Raw genomic sequence first — 19,878 nt, 5'->3', positions numbered from 1 at the left:
TTACCCCCCCCCCAAAAAAAATACTGTGAGCAGAACTCCTATGTCAAGAACCACTGGAAGAATTAGAAAAGTCAAGTAAAAATCAGGTTCAGAACAGCACTTGAATATGATGATCATACCACAAAACAGGAGATGAAAAACAGATCATATTCAACTCCAGGCCACAGGTACTCATGTGCCAGAGTGAATAGAGAATTGACTCTAAAGTCAGGAATATTTGACTTCATATCATCACCAAGACATTTACTAAATATGTGACCCTTTATATTTTACTCATACTCTCAGTCTTGGTTTTTTTAATCTGTAACATGGATTAATAATATCACACCTTTCTCCCAGGGTTATTATGCGGCTCAAGATGATGATGGTGATAATGATATATGATAAAATTTATTTGGTACCTACTATATACCGGGTACTTTACTAAGCACTTTATAATTACTAAATCATTTGAGCCTCACAACAAACTCTAGAAGTAGGTGCTATTATTTTCCCCGTTTTATAGGTGAGGACTGCTGGTCCAATATTCTATCCACTGTAACTATATAGGTTCCAACATGACATAAACAAATCTCTTCATACTATGTGACTACTAATTGTTGCTGTTGTTATTACTATTATGTGAATTCTTATCCAGACAAGGGATAAAGGTAATCAGAAGAGACAAGAGACAATTTTTATTACATTAAGTTGAATGGCTTTTATAAAAACACATCTAAAGGAATTAGGCTAATATCAGAAGCCTTGAACTAGGAGGGGGAAAAAAAGCCGTTAAATTTATTATCTCTGAGGAGCATATGATATCTAAGATATAGAGGATTAAAGAAATATATAAGACCAAAGTATTCCTCAATTGTTATGTAGACAAAGGATATGAACAGTTCTCAAAAGAACTGAAAACTAAATTACATGAAAGAATGCTCCAAATCACTAATAAATAAGAGAAATAAAAACAAAATCAAAATTTCACCGCAAATCCAGCAAATTAACAATGATGCCTATATATATATATATATATATATATATATATATATATATATATATATATATATATATATATATATATATATATATATATATGTATGTATGTATGTATGTATATATATATATAAGTTTATACAGCAAAGAGATCAATAGCAAAAAGAAAAGTCTCATATACAACAAAATACAATAGAAATTTTTATTGATAACTGGAAACAAGGTATTTTGCTACCAACTGGATAATGATTAAACTAGTTCATATATGTAATGGTTTACTGTGTTCATTCAGTCATTTATTTTGTGAGAGGGAAAAGAGGAGACAATGCAATGGTTTGCCATTTCCTTCTCCATCGTGTTCCCATTTTACAGATGAGAGTGAGACAAATAGGGCAAGTGACTTGCCCAGGTTCCAAAGCTAGTAATTTTCTGAGGCTGACTATGAACTTGGGAGATTTTCCTGTCTCTAGGCGCAGTAGTGTATCCACTGCATCACCTAGCTGCCCCAATGGTTTATTATTGTGCTATTAAAAATGATGAATAGAAGAATAATGAAAAGCAAGGAAAAGACTTACGAACTGATGCAAATTAAAGTAGAACAAGAAAAACAAGTTGCTTTACTTCAACACTGTAAATAGAAAAAACAAAACAAATAAATGCTGCAAAATTATAAGGATTATCTTAGACCCAATAAAAGATATAAGAAAGCATTTCCTCTTATTTCTTTGCAGCAGTGAGGTACCATGGGCCACTTTTTTTAATTGACTTCCAGATTTTTCAAGTCTCTCAAATTTTGAACTGCCCCCCCAAACTGAATCCAATACTAACACTGACTATGAATGTAAAACATCTATAGAACTGACTAAATATTATGTCTACCTTTCTACTCATAATCACTATGGTTACAAACAGAACTCATCCCTTCTATCATTCCTAAAATATTTCCCACTATAAATAAATGTAGATTATAATCCCCAGGTTTATATTTATGCATATATATTTCTTGCCCTGACCATATTTGTCTTGCATTTGTACATGTAAAAATATAAAAATTACTATGTGCTTAGTACTGTAATGAGAATGACAATGTTTTCAGTCCTCAAGGAACTTATATTCTAATAGGAAAAGGGACAAGTACAAATACAGATTATATATTTAACACACACAAAAAATAGAAAAAAGGTAACATGTGGAGGACACTGGCAGATAAGAGTTCCAGAAGTTTCAAGAAGAATGTGGCACATGTAATGATTAATATAAAATATAAAGAAATAAGATAATGGCAGTTAATATCAACAGCAAGTTCACTAGGTAAGTTTGGAAGATTCATTCTAATCTAGACTGATCTAAGGAAAAGGAAAAAGCCTATAGTTATCAATCTTTTGAGAGGAATAGGTCTAATTTTAGTCAATTTAGACTCTTCCTAGAAGACTATAAAGACTAAGATATTATAGAATAGAAACAATATTATTCCCATAGGAGCAATGAATGTGTCACAGAGGCAAAGTTTAACTTTATATAAACAAAAACTTGTTAACAGAGCTTTTCAAAAGTGAGTAAGTTACCTTGGAGGTGGTAAATTAAATTGAAGGCTGAATGATTATTTGACTAGTATGTTGTAAAAAGAGGAATTTTTTTTCTAGATATAAATTGGACCAGATAGCTACTGAGAGATTCCATCTAAAGACAAGTTTACCAAGGCTTTATTTGTCTCTGATTGTGGTTGCAATAGAAAAAAAATCCATTCCTCATGGTGACTAATATGATAAAATACACAAGTATGGCTCTGAATTTACTATTTTAAACTGTCAACACATTAACATTGCCAATAATTTTGAATATTCTAAAACAGAGAAGCATTATTCCAGGTCTAAAAGTCTTAAGTATTATCTGCATGTTTAAAAAACAACAACAACAATAAGAAAACAATTAAAAACAAAAATGAAAAAACCTACTTCCTAAAAGACATACATATGTACATGCAATTGTCATGGTTCTAGTCCCATTCTACTGGCAATAGCTCACTGGCCACAGTTTAAAAGCCCAAAGCTTTATTGGTTATATTGTTATGAGGCTCTCCAAACTATTAGAAAAAAAAATTTATGATTATCTATCATTTAGAGAACAGCTTCCTAGAATTACCTACCCAGATTACTTTGATAATTGGGCTTTATTTTTTTTACATTGTTGAGAACATGCATGTAGAATGTGTACATGTAATCCTGCATACAAGCACACAAGAGATCCATAGATGGATATGTAGGGCTAAGAGGAACTAGATGTTATAGAACTAAGCATTAGAATGCCACAGGGAAGAGGTCAATAATATAGTCACAGTAATTGCCTCTTTCTTAGTTTCTATGTCTATATTGATTATTTGACCACCACAGGAAGCTACCCTGGAAACCAAGCTTGGGTTCAAATTCTAACTCTGACACATTCTGGCTATGTGAACCTGTATGAACTTCAGTGCTTCAGAAAAAACACTGAACTTTAAGGGGCAAAATAGGTTTCTTTACCTGAGAATATAGGAATATATAGCAAAGAAATCATAAGTTTGCTTCCTTGACAGTACAGGCTTAAAGTCCAACTACATCACTTCTAAAGTTTCTGACAGATTACTCTGATACATAGAATGCTATTTGCAAAGCTATTTTAGTTTTACAAAGCAGAAAATAAGAGTTCTTTCCCATGCAACATACTTGATACTGAAAATTCAATGCTTCAGATCTCACACCTTGACAGATGTTCCTTTAAATAGTGCAAATTATAAGCTCTAACCTTATGCTATATGAATATTTGCAATTACCTTCCAGAATTCCTTCATAGGGACTTAAAGCGATGTGGAATGGTCTATTCTTCTAAATCTCTCTCCATAGGGTACCATTCCTTATGCATAACTGTTAGGCAGTTTTCCAATTGAATTTTTAAAATACTACATGTGCTATACAATTATTTATTGGGATAAAGCTGAATCCTACAAACAACTTGAAGGAGTTGTTTTTACAGTTTTCTATTGTTCTTTAATTTATTGGCAATTTTATTTCTTCAGAAACTGTGGAATCTCATGATTTATAGTCATAAAACATTACTAAAATTGATTTTTTTATTTTAAAGGACATTTGTTTCAGGGAAAGGTTTAAGATTACTAAATGAACTTCAAAATTTTCCAAATACAATGAAGCTGTCTTTATCCAATTTAATACATTTTAGGCTCAGTTCATTTTCACGCTTTTTTATTTAAGCGAAGTATACTAATGAATTGTTTCTACAGGTACTCGTCCATTCAGAGGCATATCAAACTGAACAATAAGGCATTCTTCAACCACTTGGCTCTTCTGTTCTGGATAGTTAGGTCAAATTCTTGACTGACTGGATCTTAATAAAAAGGATCTTAATAAGAGGGTTGATAAAATCAACATGTCATCTACAAAGAGTATCTGAAAGGCCTAGACATCCATAGGAAATCTCTTTCAATTGTACTCTAAATTTATTATCCCAGACAGTAATTTGAATGAATGAAAAAGTATGTATTAAGTGCTTGCTAAGTATCTAGCACTGTGAAAGATAGCAGAAACATTAATACTAAAGCTATATAGCCTCTGCTTTCAAGGAGCTTACATTTTAAAGTAGAAAGGTGGAGATAAGCAGTAGTAGGAAGGAAAAGAAATAGAAGTTTTCATAAGAGCAGCTGAATAATATGCCTTTTCCAAAAACAAGGGTGGTACTAAGTTGATTATTGTATCCAGAGCAGAAAATAGAAATGAAGTAGGTGAAAGTCTATGTGGTAAGAAAGGGTACAGAAGTCAGAAAAACAGATAAGATGACCTGGGAAGACAACTTTATGATATATAAAGTATGGTGTGGTGTGGGGCACACTAAATGTACTAGATTTGGCGAATTGCATTTATTTACTCACCAATTAAAACACCTTAGCCCCAGGGGCTGGTAATCAGCTTCCACAAATATCCAAAAATATCTGTGATTTTGTGACTTATTTGACAGTGATAATCAGAAGGATGAACAATCCTAAAACAATGAGCTGTAGTAGGAAAAATCTGAATAGAGTATGAATATCCTCTTTGTAGCTTCCTCCCTGTCAACCTTAGAGAATATATAAAACCTCTTTGGAACTTGTTTCCCTAGGACCTTGGGAGGGCACTGGATGCCTGTTATGATGGCTCTTACCTCTAAATCTCTTAATGTGTTATTTCTCAACAATCTTATATAAAACACTGGTCTATGGATAGAAAACAACTCACTCTCATATTCTTTTCTGCTCTCTCTAATCATCCCTCTTACTTCATGTTGACAGTGTCAACAGGTGTAACTACCATCTCTATTTAGATGGCATATATTTTCACATATGTATGTATGTTATACTTAGGCAAGGTGTTTATACGTATCGAATCCCATTTTCCTCTGAGATTCAATCTCTAAGCAACAACTGCCTATTAGACACTTCAAACTGGAAGTTCTAAAGACATCTTAAAATCAACAAAAGCGTCTAAAACTGAACATTTAACTTTCTACCTAACTCTCCCCTTTCCTAAACTTCCCTTTCTATTGAAGGCACCACCACTATCCTAGTTTATCAGGTTTGTAATTTCAACATTATCACTTTCATGCATGACTTTCAGCATGACGTTTAGAAAGAAAGTCAAATCCAAGTATTTATTTAAGTGACAAAAGTATGCCAGGCACTGTGCTAAGCATTGGATACAAAGAAAGGCAAAACAAAACAAAAGAAACAAGCACTTTCTAGCTGTGTGACCTTGGGCAAGTCACTTAAACCCAATAAGGAAGGAAGGAAAGGAAGGAAAGGAAGGAGAAGAGAAGGAGAAGAGAAGAGAAGAGAAGGAGAAGAGAAGGAGAAGGAGAAGGAGAAGGAGAAGGAGAAGGAGAAGGAGAAGGAGAAGGAGAATGTTCCAGAAGGGCATTGGAAAGGTGGTGGTAAAACCAGGATTAGGAAACAATGAAAAGAGTCTGATTGATTTTGAGCTGAGATAAAATGGTAAAAATGGAAACACTTCAAGTGAACCTTTTTGTTTATTTGCTTTATTTTTCTCAGTTTTCATATTTCTTAATAGCTTTTTATTTTCAAAACACATGCAGATAGTTTTCAACGTTCACCTTTGTAAAATGCTGTTCCAAATTTTTCTCCCTTCCTTCCCCCATCCCCTCTCATAGACGGCAAGTAATCCAATATATGTTCAACATGTAAAATTCTTCTATGCATATTTCCACAATTATTATGCAGCACAAAAAAATCAGATCAAAACGGGAAAAAAAATGAGAAAAAAAAAAACAAAATACAAACAAACAATCACAAAAAGAGTAAAAATACTATCTTGTGATCTACACTCAGATCTCATAGTCCTCTCTCTGAGTGGCTCTTTTCATCACAAGACCATTGGAACTAGCCTGAATCATCTTATTGTTGAAAAGAGCCACATCTATCAGAATTGATCGTTGTATAATCTTGCTGTTGCTGTGTACATATTTTCTTGGTTTTGCTCACTTCACTGAGCATCAGTTCATGTCTCCAGGCCTCTCTGAAATCATCCTGCTGATCATTTCTTATAAAACAGTAATATTCCATAACATTCATATACTATAACTTATTCTCCATTACTCCAACTGTGAAGGGCATCCACTTAGTGTAATGGAAGGAATTTTAGAGGTTTACTAGGGGAAGAGATGTGAAGTGACTGAAACAACATTACAAAGACAGTATTTCTGTGAAAGAACTAAGCAGATGAACTGCAATTATTTTCACAATTGTCTTCTAAAAAATGCTAATTATAAAATTTAAGATTAATCATAAGATTTTCAATATTGGATGTACTGTAAATATGTTTCTTTTTGACCTTTAGATAAAAAGTTAAACTGTCAATTCCTTTATTTGTTGTCTACCAAAAATCAGAGCCTTCTTTAACTTTAGGCACAACTTCCCTTGGTACTGTAGTTTCACTTGTAGTGCCAATGTCAGCATTGACATTATTTCTTCCCCTTACCTCACTTAAGAATCTTGAGTCATATTTCACTGAAAAAATTGAAGCCATCTTTCCAGAGCTCCCTCTTTTCCAAATTCCTCATCTCTTTATTACTTGAGTACTTTTTTGTTATTGCATCTTCCTCCAATTGATCTCACATATAGAGATGGTCCTTCTCCTTGCCAAAGAAACTATGCTACATACACAAATGATTTCATTTGATCCCATCTTCTCAAACAAATGCTCACTGTACCATCATTGAATTCTCACTAATATTACCTATCCATTGGCTGCTTCCCTATTGTTTATGAACATATTCATATCTCCCTCATTCTCCTCCCCACCCACCCCAAAAAATGCCCATTTGATCCATCCAAGACTACTAGCAATCATTAATCTTTCTGACCTCGAAGCTGAATTCCTTAAGAAGGCCATCTACAATTGGTGACTTCATTGTTTTCGTTTTACTTTCTTAATAACTGCAGTATAGCTTTAACTTCAACACTGGACAGAAACTGTCAGTCAATGAATATTAATTAAGCACCTATTATGTTCCAGGGACTATGTTAAACACTGAGGACACAGAGAAAGGAAAAAGACAACCCCTACTCTCAAGGAGCTTATAGTCTACTACAAGAAACAACATGGAAACAACTATGTATAAACAAGCTTTACACAGGATAAACTGGAAATAATTAGCAGAAGTGCATTGGAAAGGAAATGATTCCTGTAAGCTTGAAGAAAGCCAGTAAAGTCTGGAAGGAGACAAGGAACAACAAGTAAAAATGCCTAAAGCAAGGAGACAAGAATATCTTGTACATGGAACAAGCAAAATCTATATCACTGTATTGAGGAGTGGGGGGGAACAAGGGAAGGAGAAGAGAGGAGATACAGAAAGACTATGTTTGGGAAAGAGAGGAAGAGGAAAGGTTATCTTTCATAAACTATAAAGAGTTGTAGAGTGCTAAAGGATAATATAGACAATAAGGAACCAGTAAAGTTTCTTTAAAGGACTGGGGGTAGAGGAGCACCAACGTGTTAACTTCTTGACTTGTTTTAAAATTCCAGTAGGTGGCTAGACATTTCCAGCAAAAAGTTAAATGGATGTTTATAAATATGCCAAAAGCTGTGATATTTAGCAATTTCTACTATTTTGCTACCACCTCTTCAGTACAGAACATTAAAATCTCTACTATCTATTTAGTATAAGAGTAGGGAAATTTTTATTGATATCTTTTGTAAGTCACCTTAATTTCTAAAATAATCTATCCTCACAATCACTCCACACTCAACAAGCTATCTGCTATAACAAGATGGGGAAAGAAAAGCAGTTCTGGAAAACTAACCAAAATACCAATCTTATATGCAATACCAAAACTTTTTTCTCCACTGACCAAAAAGATAATAAAAAATGATAAAAAGAAAAAAGCAACTTAATATATTTTTAAAGGAATGTTCAACTTTCTTTTAAATTTAAGTTTATATTTAAATTTGAGTAGTTAGATTTTACTCATTAAGTACACTGAAAATTCATAAAAGGGCAGCATAAACTTATATTTTTAGGAAACCTAAAACACATAATAAAGTTCATGAAAATGTTGATGATTACAAAAGTGTCCATTTATCTGTATTTAAAATAAGAACAAAGAAGAATATTCCTACTCCATGAACATAATTTTAAAATTAAGAGATAATGGAAAGATGGAATAACTAAAAACAAAAACAAACAAAAAAAAAACCCACAACACTTTCTCATTTTCCATTGAGAATAATATGAAAAGAATAAAAATGGGTTTAAAAAGAATATAAAGAGGGAATTGTGATCCAATGTGAGTGAAATCCAAAGTTTCTAAGCTCACAGACCCAGAAAGTTCAGAGAATATAAAGAACTAACCTCAGAGCCATTGTAAATAATTTATGAAAAACCATAAACAACAATAAAAATGAAAAAGTATTAAGTCAATCAGTAAAACAAGTGCTTACAATGTGCTATGTCTTTTTGCTAGGTGCTACAATCCATGTTCACAAGGATATGAAGGACTAAAACAAAAAAAGACAAGGATAGATATATAAAGCCATAAATTATCTGAATGAATAATAAGTCATAGGAGCTAATGAAGTCACAAAGAGAATACAAAGGGTGGAAAGCATTGGGGAACACTCATAGGCGACATATGAATGATAAGCTAGCAAATGAGATAGAAAAATGGTTAGACTGACAGGAGAATTTTTAAAATGGAGGGAGGAGGCTCAAAGAAAGAGTATACATAAAGAATGGTCAATTGTGTCAAACACAGGAAAAAGATCAAGAAGAATAAAGATTAAGAAAAGATCTTAAGATTTGGTAACTCAGTGTATTTATAATTTTGTAGAGAAAAACTTCAATTAAATAATGATATTGAAAATCAGAGTACATAAAGTTGAGCATTAACTGAAAGTAGAAGAAATATGATAAATGAATGCAGACAATTTTTTCTAGGAATTTAGCTGAGAAAGGGGGAATAACTTGAAGGGTTGGAAGATTCCAGTGTTTTTTTTGTTTTTTTTTTTTTAAAGGATAAGGGAGACCTGGACATGTTTGAAATCAGTAGAAAAAAAACTGAGAAGTGATGAAAAATATACAAGGTAAGATAAATAATGAAGATCAAACAGACATGGATAGAGTGGAATTGAAGAGTATGAAAACAGAATAGGAGATAAGTAGAAACAGTTTCCTCCTAGGTGTGATCTGTGATTGAGCATTTCAGGAATAGGAAGAACAATATATGATGGAACATTGTTAGCCAGAAAGATAAGCTAATAAATAAACAATAATGTTCACAGGGCAGCTGCCCCAAGGTAGGGGCAAAAAGCAGAGGGTCCTATTCCTCTGGACTGATTGAATGAGTGGGCAGTGCTGTAGCTCATCCACTCAAGAGTATATTGACAAATATTTGACAAGCAGCTCTTGGAGAAAAAATGTATCCAGGATACATTTTAATTTTAATCCACATTATTAATACTTTCATCTTTATATGAAACATTACCTTCTTATATCGCCTTCATTTGTAGCACTTATCAATTTCTAAGGTATATAAATTGCTCACAATGAAAATTTAATAATCAGCTTGTGGAGTAGTCTAGGAACTGGCTCAACATATCTTTGAATCCATTTCAACTAGCAGGGAGGAGTGGGTAGGACCTAAGTCTGGATCATACAATGTATCAATAACCATTTAAACATTTTTTAAGTACCTACTATGTATTAGGCACTTTGTTAAGCACTGGGGAAACAAACAGGCAAAAGACAGTCTGCTTTCAAGGAGCTTAAAATCTAATGCAGAAAACAAAAAATATATATAAACAAACTATACACAAGATAAATGAACAATAATTAACAGAGGAAAGACACTAGAATTAAGAGAGAGGGAAGATTGCCTATGGAAAATGGGATTTTACTTGGGATTTGAAGGAAGCCAAAGAGATCAGTAGTCAGAGCAGAGGAGGGATGGCATGCCAGGTAAGGAGTATAACCAGGAGGCCAGTGTTGTCACCAAGTTAGGTAAAAGAAGACTCGAAAAATTGAGTTATGAAGGATTTGAATGCCAAACAGCAAATTTTGTACTTGATCCTCAAGGCAACAGTGAGCCATTATTGTTTACTGACCAGAGGAGTGATATGGTCTGATCTGGATTTTGGTTACTGAATGGACAATAGACTAGAAAGAAACTCAAGGCAGGTATGTCCACCAGTAAGTTACTACAACTGTCTTGATGGGAGATAAGAGCATGGCCCAGAGTGGTGGCAGTGTCAAAGAGGCAAAGAGGGTATATTTGAGAGATATTGCAAAGGCGAAATCAACCAACTTTGGCAAAAGATTTCATATGGGGGAGACATGTGACAAGAGATAGTTAAAAGTGCAAGAGCTGAAAGAACTGAGAGGGTGGTGTTGCCTTCTACAGTATTAGGGAAGTAGGAGGGGAGGAAAATTTAGGGGGAAATATAATGAATTCTGTTTTGAACATGTTCAGTTTAAAATGTCTACTAGATATCCAATTTAAAATGTTGAAAAGATAGTTGGAAATGTGAGCAACTGGGACAAAACAGCTAGATTTAAGAATTGTGAGAAGAGAGATAGTAATTAAATTCAAGACCAAGACAGAATCCGGAGGACATCTATGGTTAAAAGGGTATGATCTGAAAGAGGAAAGCAGCAAAGGAGATATAGAGAGGCAACAATCAGACAGGCAGGAAGAGAAATCTAGAGAAGGAAATAACAGAGGAGAGAATGAATAACAATGTCAAAGCTACAGGCTAAGGAGAGATTGACAATGCAATATCAGATCTCAAACTATACTTCAAAGAGGTAATCATCAAAACAATTTGGAACTAAATAAGAGAATGGTTGATCAGTAGAACAGATTAAGTATATAATATGCAGAAGCAAACAAACTAGTTCTTGATGAACCCAAAGATCTTAGCTATTGGGTCAAAAATTCTTAATTGACAAAAATTGCACAATAGTCTGAAAGGAACTAAACACAAATATTCACACCATCTATCATGAAAAATTCAAAAATGGGAACATGATGTAAAAATAAAAGATGATAAAAACAAATCAAGAGAAAACAGGAAAAGATTACCTGTTCTCTAGAAAGGGCAAAAGTTAATAATTAAAAAACAATTTTAAAAAAAAATAGAAAGGATCACAGGAAGTAAAATGAGAAGTTTTTACTATATTAATTTTTTTTTTGTCTCTAGAACCAGCAGAGGGTTTTTTTTTTAATTTAATTTTTGTTTTATTTTATAATTATAACTTTTTTTTTTGACAGTACATATGCATGGGTAATTTTTTATAACATTATCCCTTGCACTTACTTCTGTTCAGATTTTTTCCCTTCCTCCCCCAACCCCCTGCCCCAGATGGCAGGCAGTCTTATACATGTTAAATATATTACGATATATTCTAAATACAATATATGTGTGTGTAGAACCGAATTTCTTGTTGCACAGGAAGAATTGGATTCAGAAGGTAAAAATAACAGTTTATACTCATTTCCCAGTGTTACTATATTAAATTTAAAAAAAGTTTTGCACAAGCAAAACCAAAGCAGCTAAGATCAGAAGAAAAGCAGAAAATGGGGTAGGAAGGAGAGAGGAGGAAGAAAGAAAAGAAATGTTTACAAACCTCTGAAAAAGGTCTCATTTCTCAAATACATAAAGAACTGAGCCAAATGTATTTGTTTATTTTTTAAGAAGAGACATCATTTAGCTGATAATTAAAGGATATGAACAGGCAGTTTTCAGAAAAAGAAACCAAACCTATCAATATTCATATAAAAAATAGCCTAAATTACTACTAATTAGGGAAATGCAAATTAAAATAATTCTAAGCTTCCACCTTACCTCCATCTAAGAGGAAAAGGAAATGACAAATGCTGGAAGGGATATGGGAAAATGGGGGCAATTACATACTCTAAGTGGAGTTACGAACTAATCCAACCATTTTGAACTATGTCCAAAAGGCTAAAAAATCGTGCACACTCTTTGATCCACCAATACTACTACTAGATCTAACTCCCAAAGACACAAAAGGAAGGGAGAAAGAATATTAATTGGATTGAATGATTGCTAAGTTACCCTCAAGATGATTACTAAGTTATAAGAATGGAATGCTTCCATCACTGGCACAATTTCTTTCAAAAATTTTACCAATGACTTAAATGGTAACAAAAGGCATGACTTATCAACTTTGGAGACAAGAAGTGCAAAGTTAAGAAATATAGTTAAATGTCACAGATGACACATCCAAAATTTAAAAGTATCTAGACAAACAGATACAGACTGAAACACACATACTCCTAGTATGGTATACTGCAGAGTTTTAGTCAACCAGATAGGTAACATAAGCCAACAATGATTTATTTAATTGAGCTATACACTAAAAATACTACCACATATTCAGGTTTCATTAACAGACATAGATTTTGAAATTCTGAAAACCTCAGTGGAGGATCCTATTTTGATCAGAACATAGTTATAACTATTTCACAACTATATTTTTAAAGGGATAATGGTAAAATTGCAAACAGGGGAGGGCAAAAAAGGGAAAACACATTTAAAAAGTGCTAGAAAGGAAAGAAGAAATAGAGGGGTAAAGGTAAATGACAATAAAAATAGGAGATAAAATCAGTGAGTTTAAAATGAGCTTAAGAGAACATCATTATTACTTCTGCTGTAGATGTCTAAGTATTATTGCTTATAATTTCAAAGGAACCTAAGACTTTAAGCTGAAAAGAAATTAGTATTTAATTAAGTCCTCATTTTAGTGATGAGCAAAACAAGTAGAGAAAAATTTTATTATTTGTATAAAGTTACACACAGAAATTAACAGACTCAAGATGAATCCAAGTCCCCACCTGTCAGATTGGCTAAGATGACAGGAACAAATAATGATGAATGTTGGAGGGGATGTGAGAAAACTGGGATACTGATACATTGTTGGTGGAGTTGTGAAAGAATCCAGCCATTCTGGAGAGCAATTTGGAACTATGCCAAAAAAGTTATCAAACTGTGCATACCCTTTGACCCAGCATTGCTGTTATTGGGATTATATCCCAAAGAAATATTAAAGAGCGGAAAGGGACCTCTATGTGCCAAAATGTTTGTGGCAGCTTTTTGTTGTAGCTAGAAACTGGAAGTTGAATGGATGCCCATCAATTGGAGAATGGTTGGGTAAATTATGGTATATGAAGGTTATGGAATATTATTGCTCTGTAAGAAATGACCAGCAGGAGGAATACAGAGAGTCTTGGAGAGACTTACATCAACTGATGCTGAGTGAAATGAACAGAACCAGAAGATCGCTGTACACTTCAATGCTGTATGAAGAGGTATTCTGATGGAAGATCCAACTCACTTCCAGTTGATCAATGATGGACAGAAATAACTACACCCAGAGAAGGAACACTGGGAAGTGAATGTAAATTGTTAGCACTACTGTCTATCTACCCAGGTTACTTATACCTTCGGAAGCCAATACTTAATGTGCAACAAGAAAATGGTATTTACACACATATATTGTATCTAGGTTATATTGTAACACATGTAAAAGGTATGGGATTGCCTGTCATCGGGGGGAGGGAGTGGAGGGAGAGAGGGGATAATTTGGAAAAATGAATAAAAAAAAAAAAAAAAAAGATGAATCCAAGTCCTTTAACTCCAAAACTCAGTGCTTCTCAACTAACATTAATCTACCTCTAAAATGTCCATTAACTGATTAACTCTTCTGATTATCTTTAGCTCATCCAACTATTCTAATCCTTAAGCCTATAAAAACTCTCCTTCTTAAAGAGGTGATAGTAATTGTCTAAGCTCCAAAACAAGTGAGGAGGAGAATATCATCTAAAAATCTGGATCTGATCTCTTAAGCTGAAGATCTTGGATACCTAATTTGTGGGGGGAAACAGCAAGCAAAATTTCAACAAAAGGATGGGCAGTAACATTATACTCATTTTCTATCATTTTGCAGTCCAATGTAGCTACTTTAATCCAAAATAGTTACATAAAAATATAGCTAGGCCTTAAACAATAATTTTAGTTTATTACCAATAATTAAATTGATGAGTGGGGAGAGGTCAGAAAATTTTTAAAAGGCAATAGGAATAAAATCACCAACTATCATATGTAATAAAACTTAATTTGATGTTTTAACTGGCTGTACAAGCCTAGAACCATAATGGAATCAGAAAAAGATAACAATATCAGAAGATTAGGATTAATCAGTTGAAGAGATGGGACCACATGATGAAATGAATCTCAAAATGACACCAATTCTTGTTCCAAACACACAAAATTAAGCAACTTGTGCCATTATGTGGGCAAAAGGGAAAATTAAGGTTAGAAGTGATAAGATATACATGAATGGGATAGTTTTTTTAAAAAGGCAACAGAAAAACAATAATTTTAGTCAAAAGGAAAAGAGCTTTTTAAGGAAACATGGGAAGAAATTTTACTTCTGTTAAAGACAATCTTTTAATACCTGCTATGCTGACTCATATATATGGTGACACACAGTAAATATTGAAGTATTTTACAACTATTAAATAAGATGTCAGAAAAAGCAGAGAACTAATTATAAGTAATACTAGTTTATAAAATATTGAAAATTCTGCTATTTGCAAGCTACTATGCACTTAGGCATTAAAAACTGCAAAGATAAAAAAGAATTCCTTCCCAAACTTAAAAAATTTAAAGTCCACTAGGGAAGATGAGATATGTGTACAAATAATATAAACCAATAAGGAAAGACAACAAATTAAGTTATTTACTATGTGGCAGGCACTGGGCTAAACACACAGGATCTATAGAAAGATATAAATATAAAAGCAAAAAAGAGTCTCTATCCTCAAGGAGTTTACATCCAAACAAGGGGATAGCATATAAACATAAGATGGAAAAAAGGAAAAGAGAATGTGAACGAAGAAGTCCAAAGAGTTAGAATTTGTGAGAGAAATGTCAAATGTTGGGGAAAGAGAGATTACTTGTGCAGGATGAGAAAATTTACTTTAAGAATGCAAATTTTGAGCTTCAAGGGGACATGAAAGATCAGCTATTCCACTTAAACTTACTAAATGGTCTCTGAGCTGGAGTTAAAGATGAATGGCTAGGAAATCAGTCAGGGGCAGGAGGGAGAGAAAGAAAGGTCATTTCTCCAAGAACACATATTAGAGTTTGGGGAGTTATAGTAGACAAACAGGATAGCTTTGTGGAGAACTTTGAACAGCCATGGAGGTTTGAGTTTTATTAACTAACAATGGAAAATTAAAAGCTTTTAAGAAAAGGAGGGAAATTTGATTATGGACAAGTAATTTAACCCCTTTGGACCTTGGTTTCTTCTTATATAAAATGTAAAGTTTAGCCTAGAAAATCTCCACAGAACTTTACAATCTGAGATGTCATAAATCCTAATTAGAATGGCATAAACTCCTCAAACAAAATTATATGTGTAAAAAAATTAAGTAGTTTTTCCTTAAAGAAAATTTGTTTTTAAAGTTGGTGGTAGGGAGGGTGGATATAGGACTTAACAAAAGTTAGATTTCACTAGAGAGATGAGTAGGTAAGAAAATTTATATTAAAGAGAAAATTTTCAAGGCATTAAAGAATTTTGAAAATCAATATTGAATAAAAGGATTTAAACAATTCCAGGATCTTTTTTTAAAAAGCATGAATGAATTCATTTTAAATTCTACTCTCTGATGAAGTATTATGACAAGTTGATGGTAAAACATCTAAGTACCTGAAAGTTCTATGTAGCAAAAAGAATATATAGACTCAGAAATTCTGAGTTCAAGTCTTATATATATATATATATATATATATATATATATATATATATATATATATATATATATATATATATATGTAATTTTGAGTAAGTGACTTAATCATTTTTTTGGATGGGGATGAGGCAATTGGGGGATTAAGTGACTAACCTAGGGTCACATAGCTAATAAGTGTTAAGTAACTGAGACTGGATTTGAACTCAGGCCCTCCTGACTGCCCCAAGTGACTTAATCTTTCTAAAAACTGGAGATATTTCACTACATACATTAAAAGACATAAAAAAGTAAGGGGAAGAAAAAAAAAAAAAAAAGCAACTTTTGTAAACTACAACTATGTAATTGTGAATTATTATTGCCACCAGTGAAGGTGACATAAGATATAATGTCCCAAAGTGATAATTCTTAGTTTCTATAGTCTATGGACAAATGTTAAGAGCCCTACTCTCTCTGCAGACCTTCAGTCTCTTATATCACCAACTGCCTTATTTATTAGACATCAGGAACTGGATGTCCTATAGACATCTCAAACTCAACATGAGTTCAAAATATTGAATTCATTACCTTTTCCTCAAAAACCTCAAACTTTCCTTTTACCGATGACAGTACATTCATTATTGTAGTTCCCAAAGCTAACAATCTAGGTGTCCTTCTTGACTTCTCATTCTCATTCACTCTCCATATATAACCAGGCCTTATAGCCTGTTGATTTTCTCTTCATAACATCTCTTAAGTATCTCTCCTTTGATACTGTCACCACACAGGTACAGACCTTAATCACTTCCTGCATGGAATACTGCTACTTCATCTTCTGGCTTCAAGCACGTTTTACTCCATTCAGTTGTCAAAATGATTTTTTCTAAAGCAAAGAGGCAACTATGTCATCCTCTTTTTTCAATAAACTTCCAGTGGTTCTTTGCTATCTTCATAACTTCTCCCCACTACTATCTACTTTGTGGTCCCATGACATTCGTCTTCTTGCTATTCCTTACATAAGATACTCTATCTCCCAATTAATTCCAGGCACTCACAGGCTGCCTCCCATACCTAGAATATCTCATCTCTGTCTTGTAGCTTCTCTGACATCTCAGTTAATATGTCTTTTACTGGAAGCCTTTTTTAATACCACTTGATTCCAGTGCCTTTCTCCCATTGAATATTTCAAAGTGTGAGAAAGGGAAATCGGAAAAGGGGGGAGAGAGCTACAGGGATGAAGGAAGAAAGATATTGTTTGTACATGGGTTATTTCCATGTTGTCTCCTATGTGAGCACTTCTGTATTCCCAGAAGTCTGGAACACAGCAGGTACTTAATAAATATTTACTGACTAACTAAAGTGATTAAAATGTTTTTCTTTAGCTAAAATTTTAATGATATAAGTTCTTTGCAAATATGAAAACACTTAAAAACTAAAATGATAACAATAGCTCTAATTAGCAGGTTCTTCAGCTTTTCATCAGGATCAAATGAGATATTATTTGTAAAACATATAGAATAGTGTCTGGCACATTAGAGATTTAATAAATACTTGTTCCCTAATCTCTCCCTTCAGAAATCTATGCCTCCCTTAAGTCAACGGAATGGGAGAAATAAAACAAATGAGTGAGAGTATATCTCTACCTCAATACAGAATAACTTATCTCAGCAGTAAGTGATCTTCACACCATTCTTTTAAATTATCTGTTTTTACTTCTTATTTTCTTTTTGCTATCTTGCTGTTTTATTCTAGGTTTCACATTACAGTCAGCTCTATTCAGATTCTGTGGCAACATTTGAATCCTTCCAACCTCACACCTAGCTGCTAGATCTCCAAAAAGGGACAATTAGTAAATTTAGTTACTCTTAACACTTAAGTACAAATTTCAACCATGTCTGACAGTATCTACAAGGCTGACATCCTGGTTTGGTTTTGATGAATTCTTTTTTTTCCTCCACTATCTTTTTAAAGATTTATTACAACAGAAAGTTCACTGGTGGAGAGATATACAAAGAAATAAATGTAAAATAGAAATGAGAGGTATCAAGAGAAATAAGATTACAATTAAATTAAGTTAAGTAGCACAGTATAGAGCAAGAATTCTCAAACTACAGCCTTCGGGCCAGATGCAATGGGCTGAGGACGTTTATATGCAGCCCATGGGGTTATGCCAAATGGGCTGAGGGGCGGAGACAGAGTGTGAGTTTTTGTTTTTACTATAGTCCAGGCCTCCCACAGTCTGAGGGACAGTGAACTGGCCCCCTATTTAAAAAGTTTGAGGACCACTGGTATAGAGTTTTGGGCTTAGAAGTCAGAAAGACCTGAATTCAAATATTTTCTCATACAATTATAAATTGTGTGATCCTACCAAATTGTTTAGCCTGTTAGCCTCAGTTTCCTCATGTGTTAAATGGGGAAATAAACACTACTTACCTCATCATGTTGAATTAAAGTTTAAATGAGAGAATATATTTAAAGCACTTTGCAAAATTCAAAGCTTTATAAAAATGCTGCTATAAATTAATAAAAAGGAACATTTTAATGTGTTCCTCTGCAAAGTTTAAAATAAAGGGAATAACTTTTTTTATCCATTCTTTTATTCACAAAAAGGTCTTCTTTAAAAGTAGGATAAATGTTTCTGGGAAATATTATTACAAATACTATTTCAAAACTATGAACGAAACTTGAAAAGGACCATCTCTATGGCCTCAGTATTTGTGAAAGCTTTCTTCCCAATCATTAACACCCCACCAAGGATTCAGTAAGTCACAAGAGCACTTATTTTGATACAGTGGCTCATCTATGATTCCTTAGGGAGCAAACACTGCCAACACTGGTTGGAAAAATGAGAATGCTAGAAACTATTAGGTTCTTTGTAAGAGACTATGTGGACTAGTTGTGGTCACAAAAGATAATCAGTCAAGCTTCTTATCGTCTATTATTCTATATAATATATACCTACAAATGTCTGAAATATTTTCAAAGGGCAGAATAGTGTCTGATATTATAACTGCAAAATATCAAACAAAAGTAATTCAAGAAAAAGCAAATAAACATCCCACAAATAAAAAACAAAGCAACTGTTCATTAGATTAACAATAAAACAAGATAAAATTGTAATTTTATGGAGTACTATACCTGATTAGAACTGGCTTTTTCAAGCCTGTCAATCATAATTTCAAACTGCAGAGGCTTAATTTCCATCTTCCTGTTGAGTCTATTTAATAACGTCTCATCCTCAGAATCCATATCATAATCTGGTTGTTCATTGTCCAGATTAAAGGCTAGAAAGAATTAAAAAAAAAAAAAAAAAAGAGTCTTTCAACTCAAGGGCAAATTATACAATTATCCAATACTAAATATAGTATCAAGAATTTAAAATTAAGCTGAAACAATGTAAAAGCACAAACTATATTAGCAATGTGTTTTATAATCTATAGTTTTATTACAAAAATGAATCTCCTTGGTGTCGCTGGGAAGTAACGTCAATATTTTAAAATTTTTCTTTTTTATGTTAATTCAACAATCATTAACACAGACATCATAAAAGGATATGAATTCCTATCATATAACATGTTATGTGACTAGAGACATATATGTGTGTGTAC

General features: G+C 33.1%; 1 protein-coding gene across 4 annotated transcripts in view; it reads right to left on the bottom strand.

Annotated features, from left to right (window-relative positions):
- The window catches only part of EPC2 (enhancer of polycomb homolog 2), a 160,436-nt gene that overhangs the window by 51,999 nt on the left and 88,559 nt on the right, over nt 1-19,878 (bottom strand). For all 4 annotated transcript variants that reach the window (XM_074302161.1, XM_074302162.1, XM_074302163.1 and 1 more), the window contains one exon: nt 19,409-19,554. In XM_074302161.1, the coding sequence (XP_074158262.1) occupies nt 19,409-19,554 (146 nt within the window). The remainder of the gene's footprint in view (nt 1-19,408; nt 19,555-19,878) is intronic.

This window comes from Sminthopsis crassicaudata, chromosome 3 (assembly GCF_048593235.1).
Source record: "Sminthopsis crassicaudata isolate SCR6 chromosome 3, ASM4859323v1, whole genome shotgun sequence".
NCBI lineage: Eukaryota > Metazoa > Chordata > Mammalia > Dasyuromorphia > Dasyuridae > Sminthopsis > Sminthopsis crassicaudata.
Note: the sequence above shows the minus strand (reverse complement) of the source record. Positions and strands in the feature narration are given on the sequence as shown.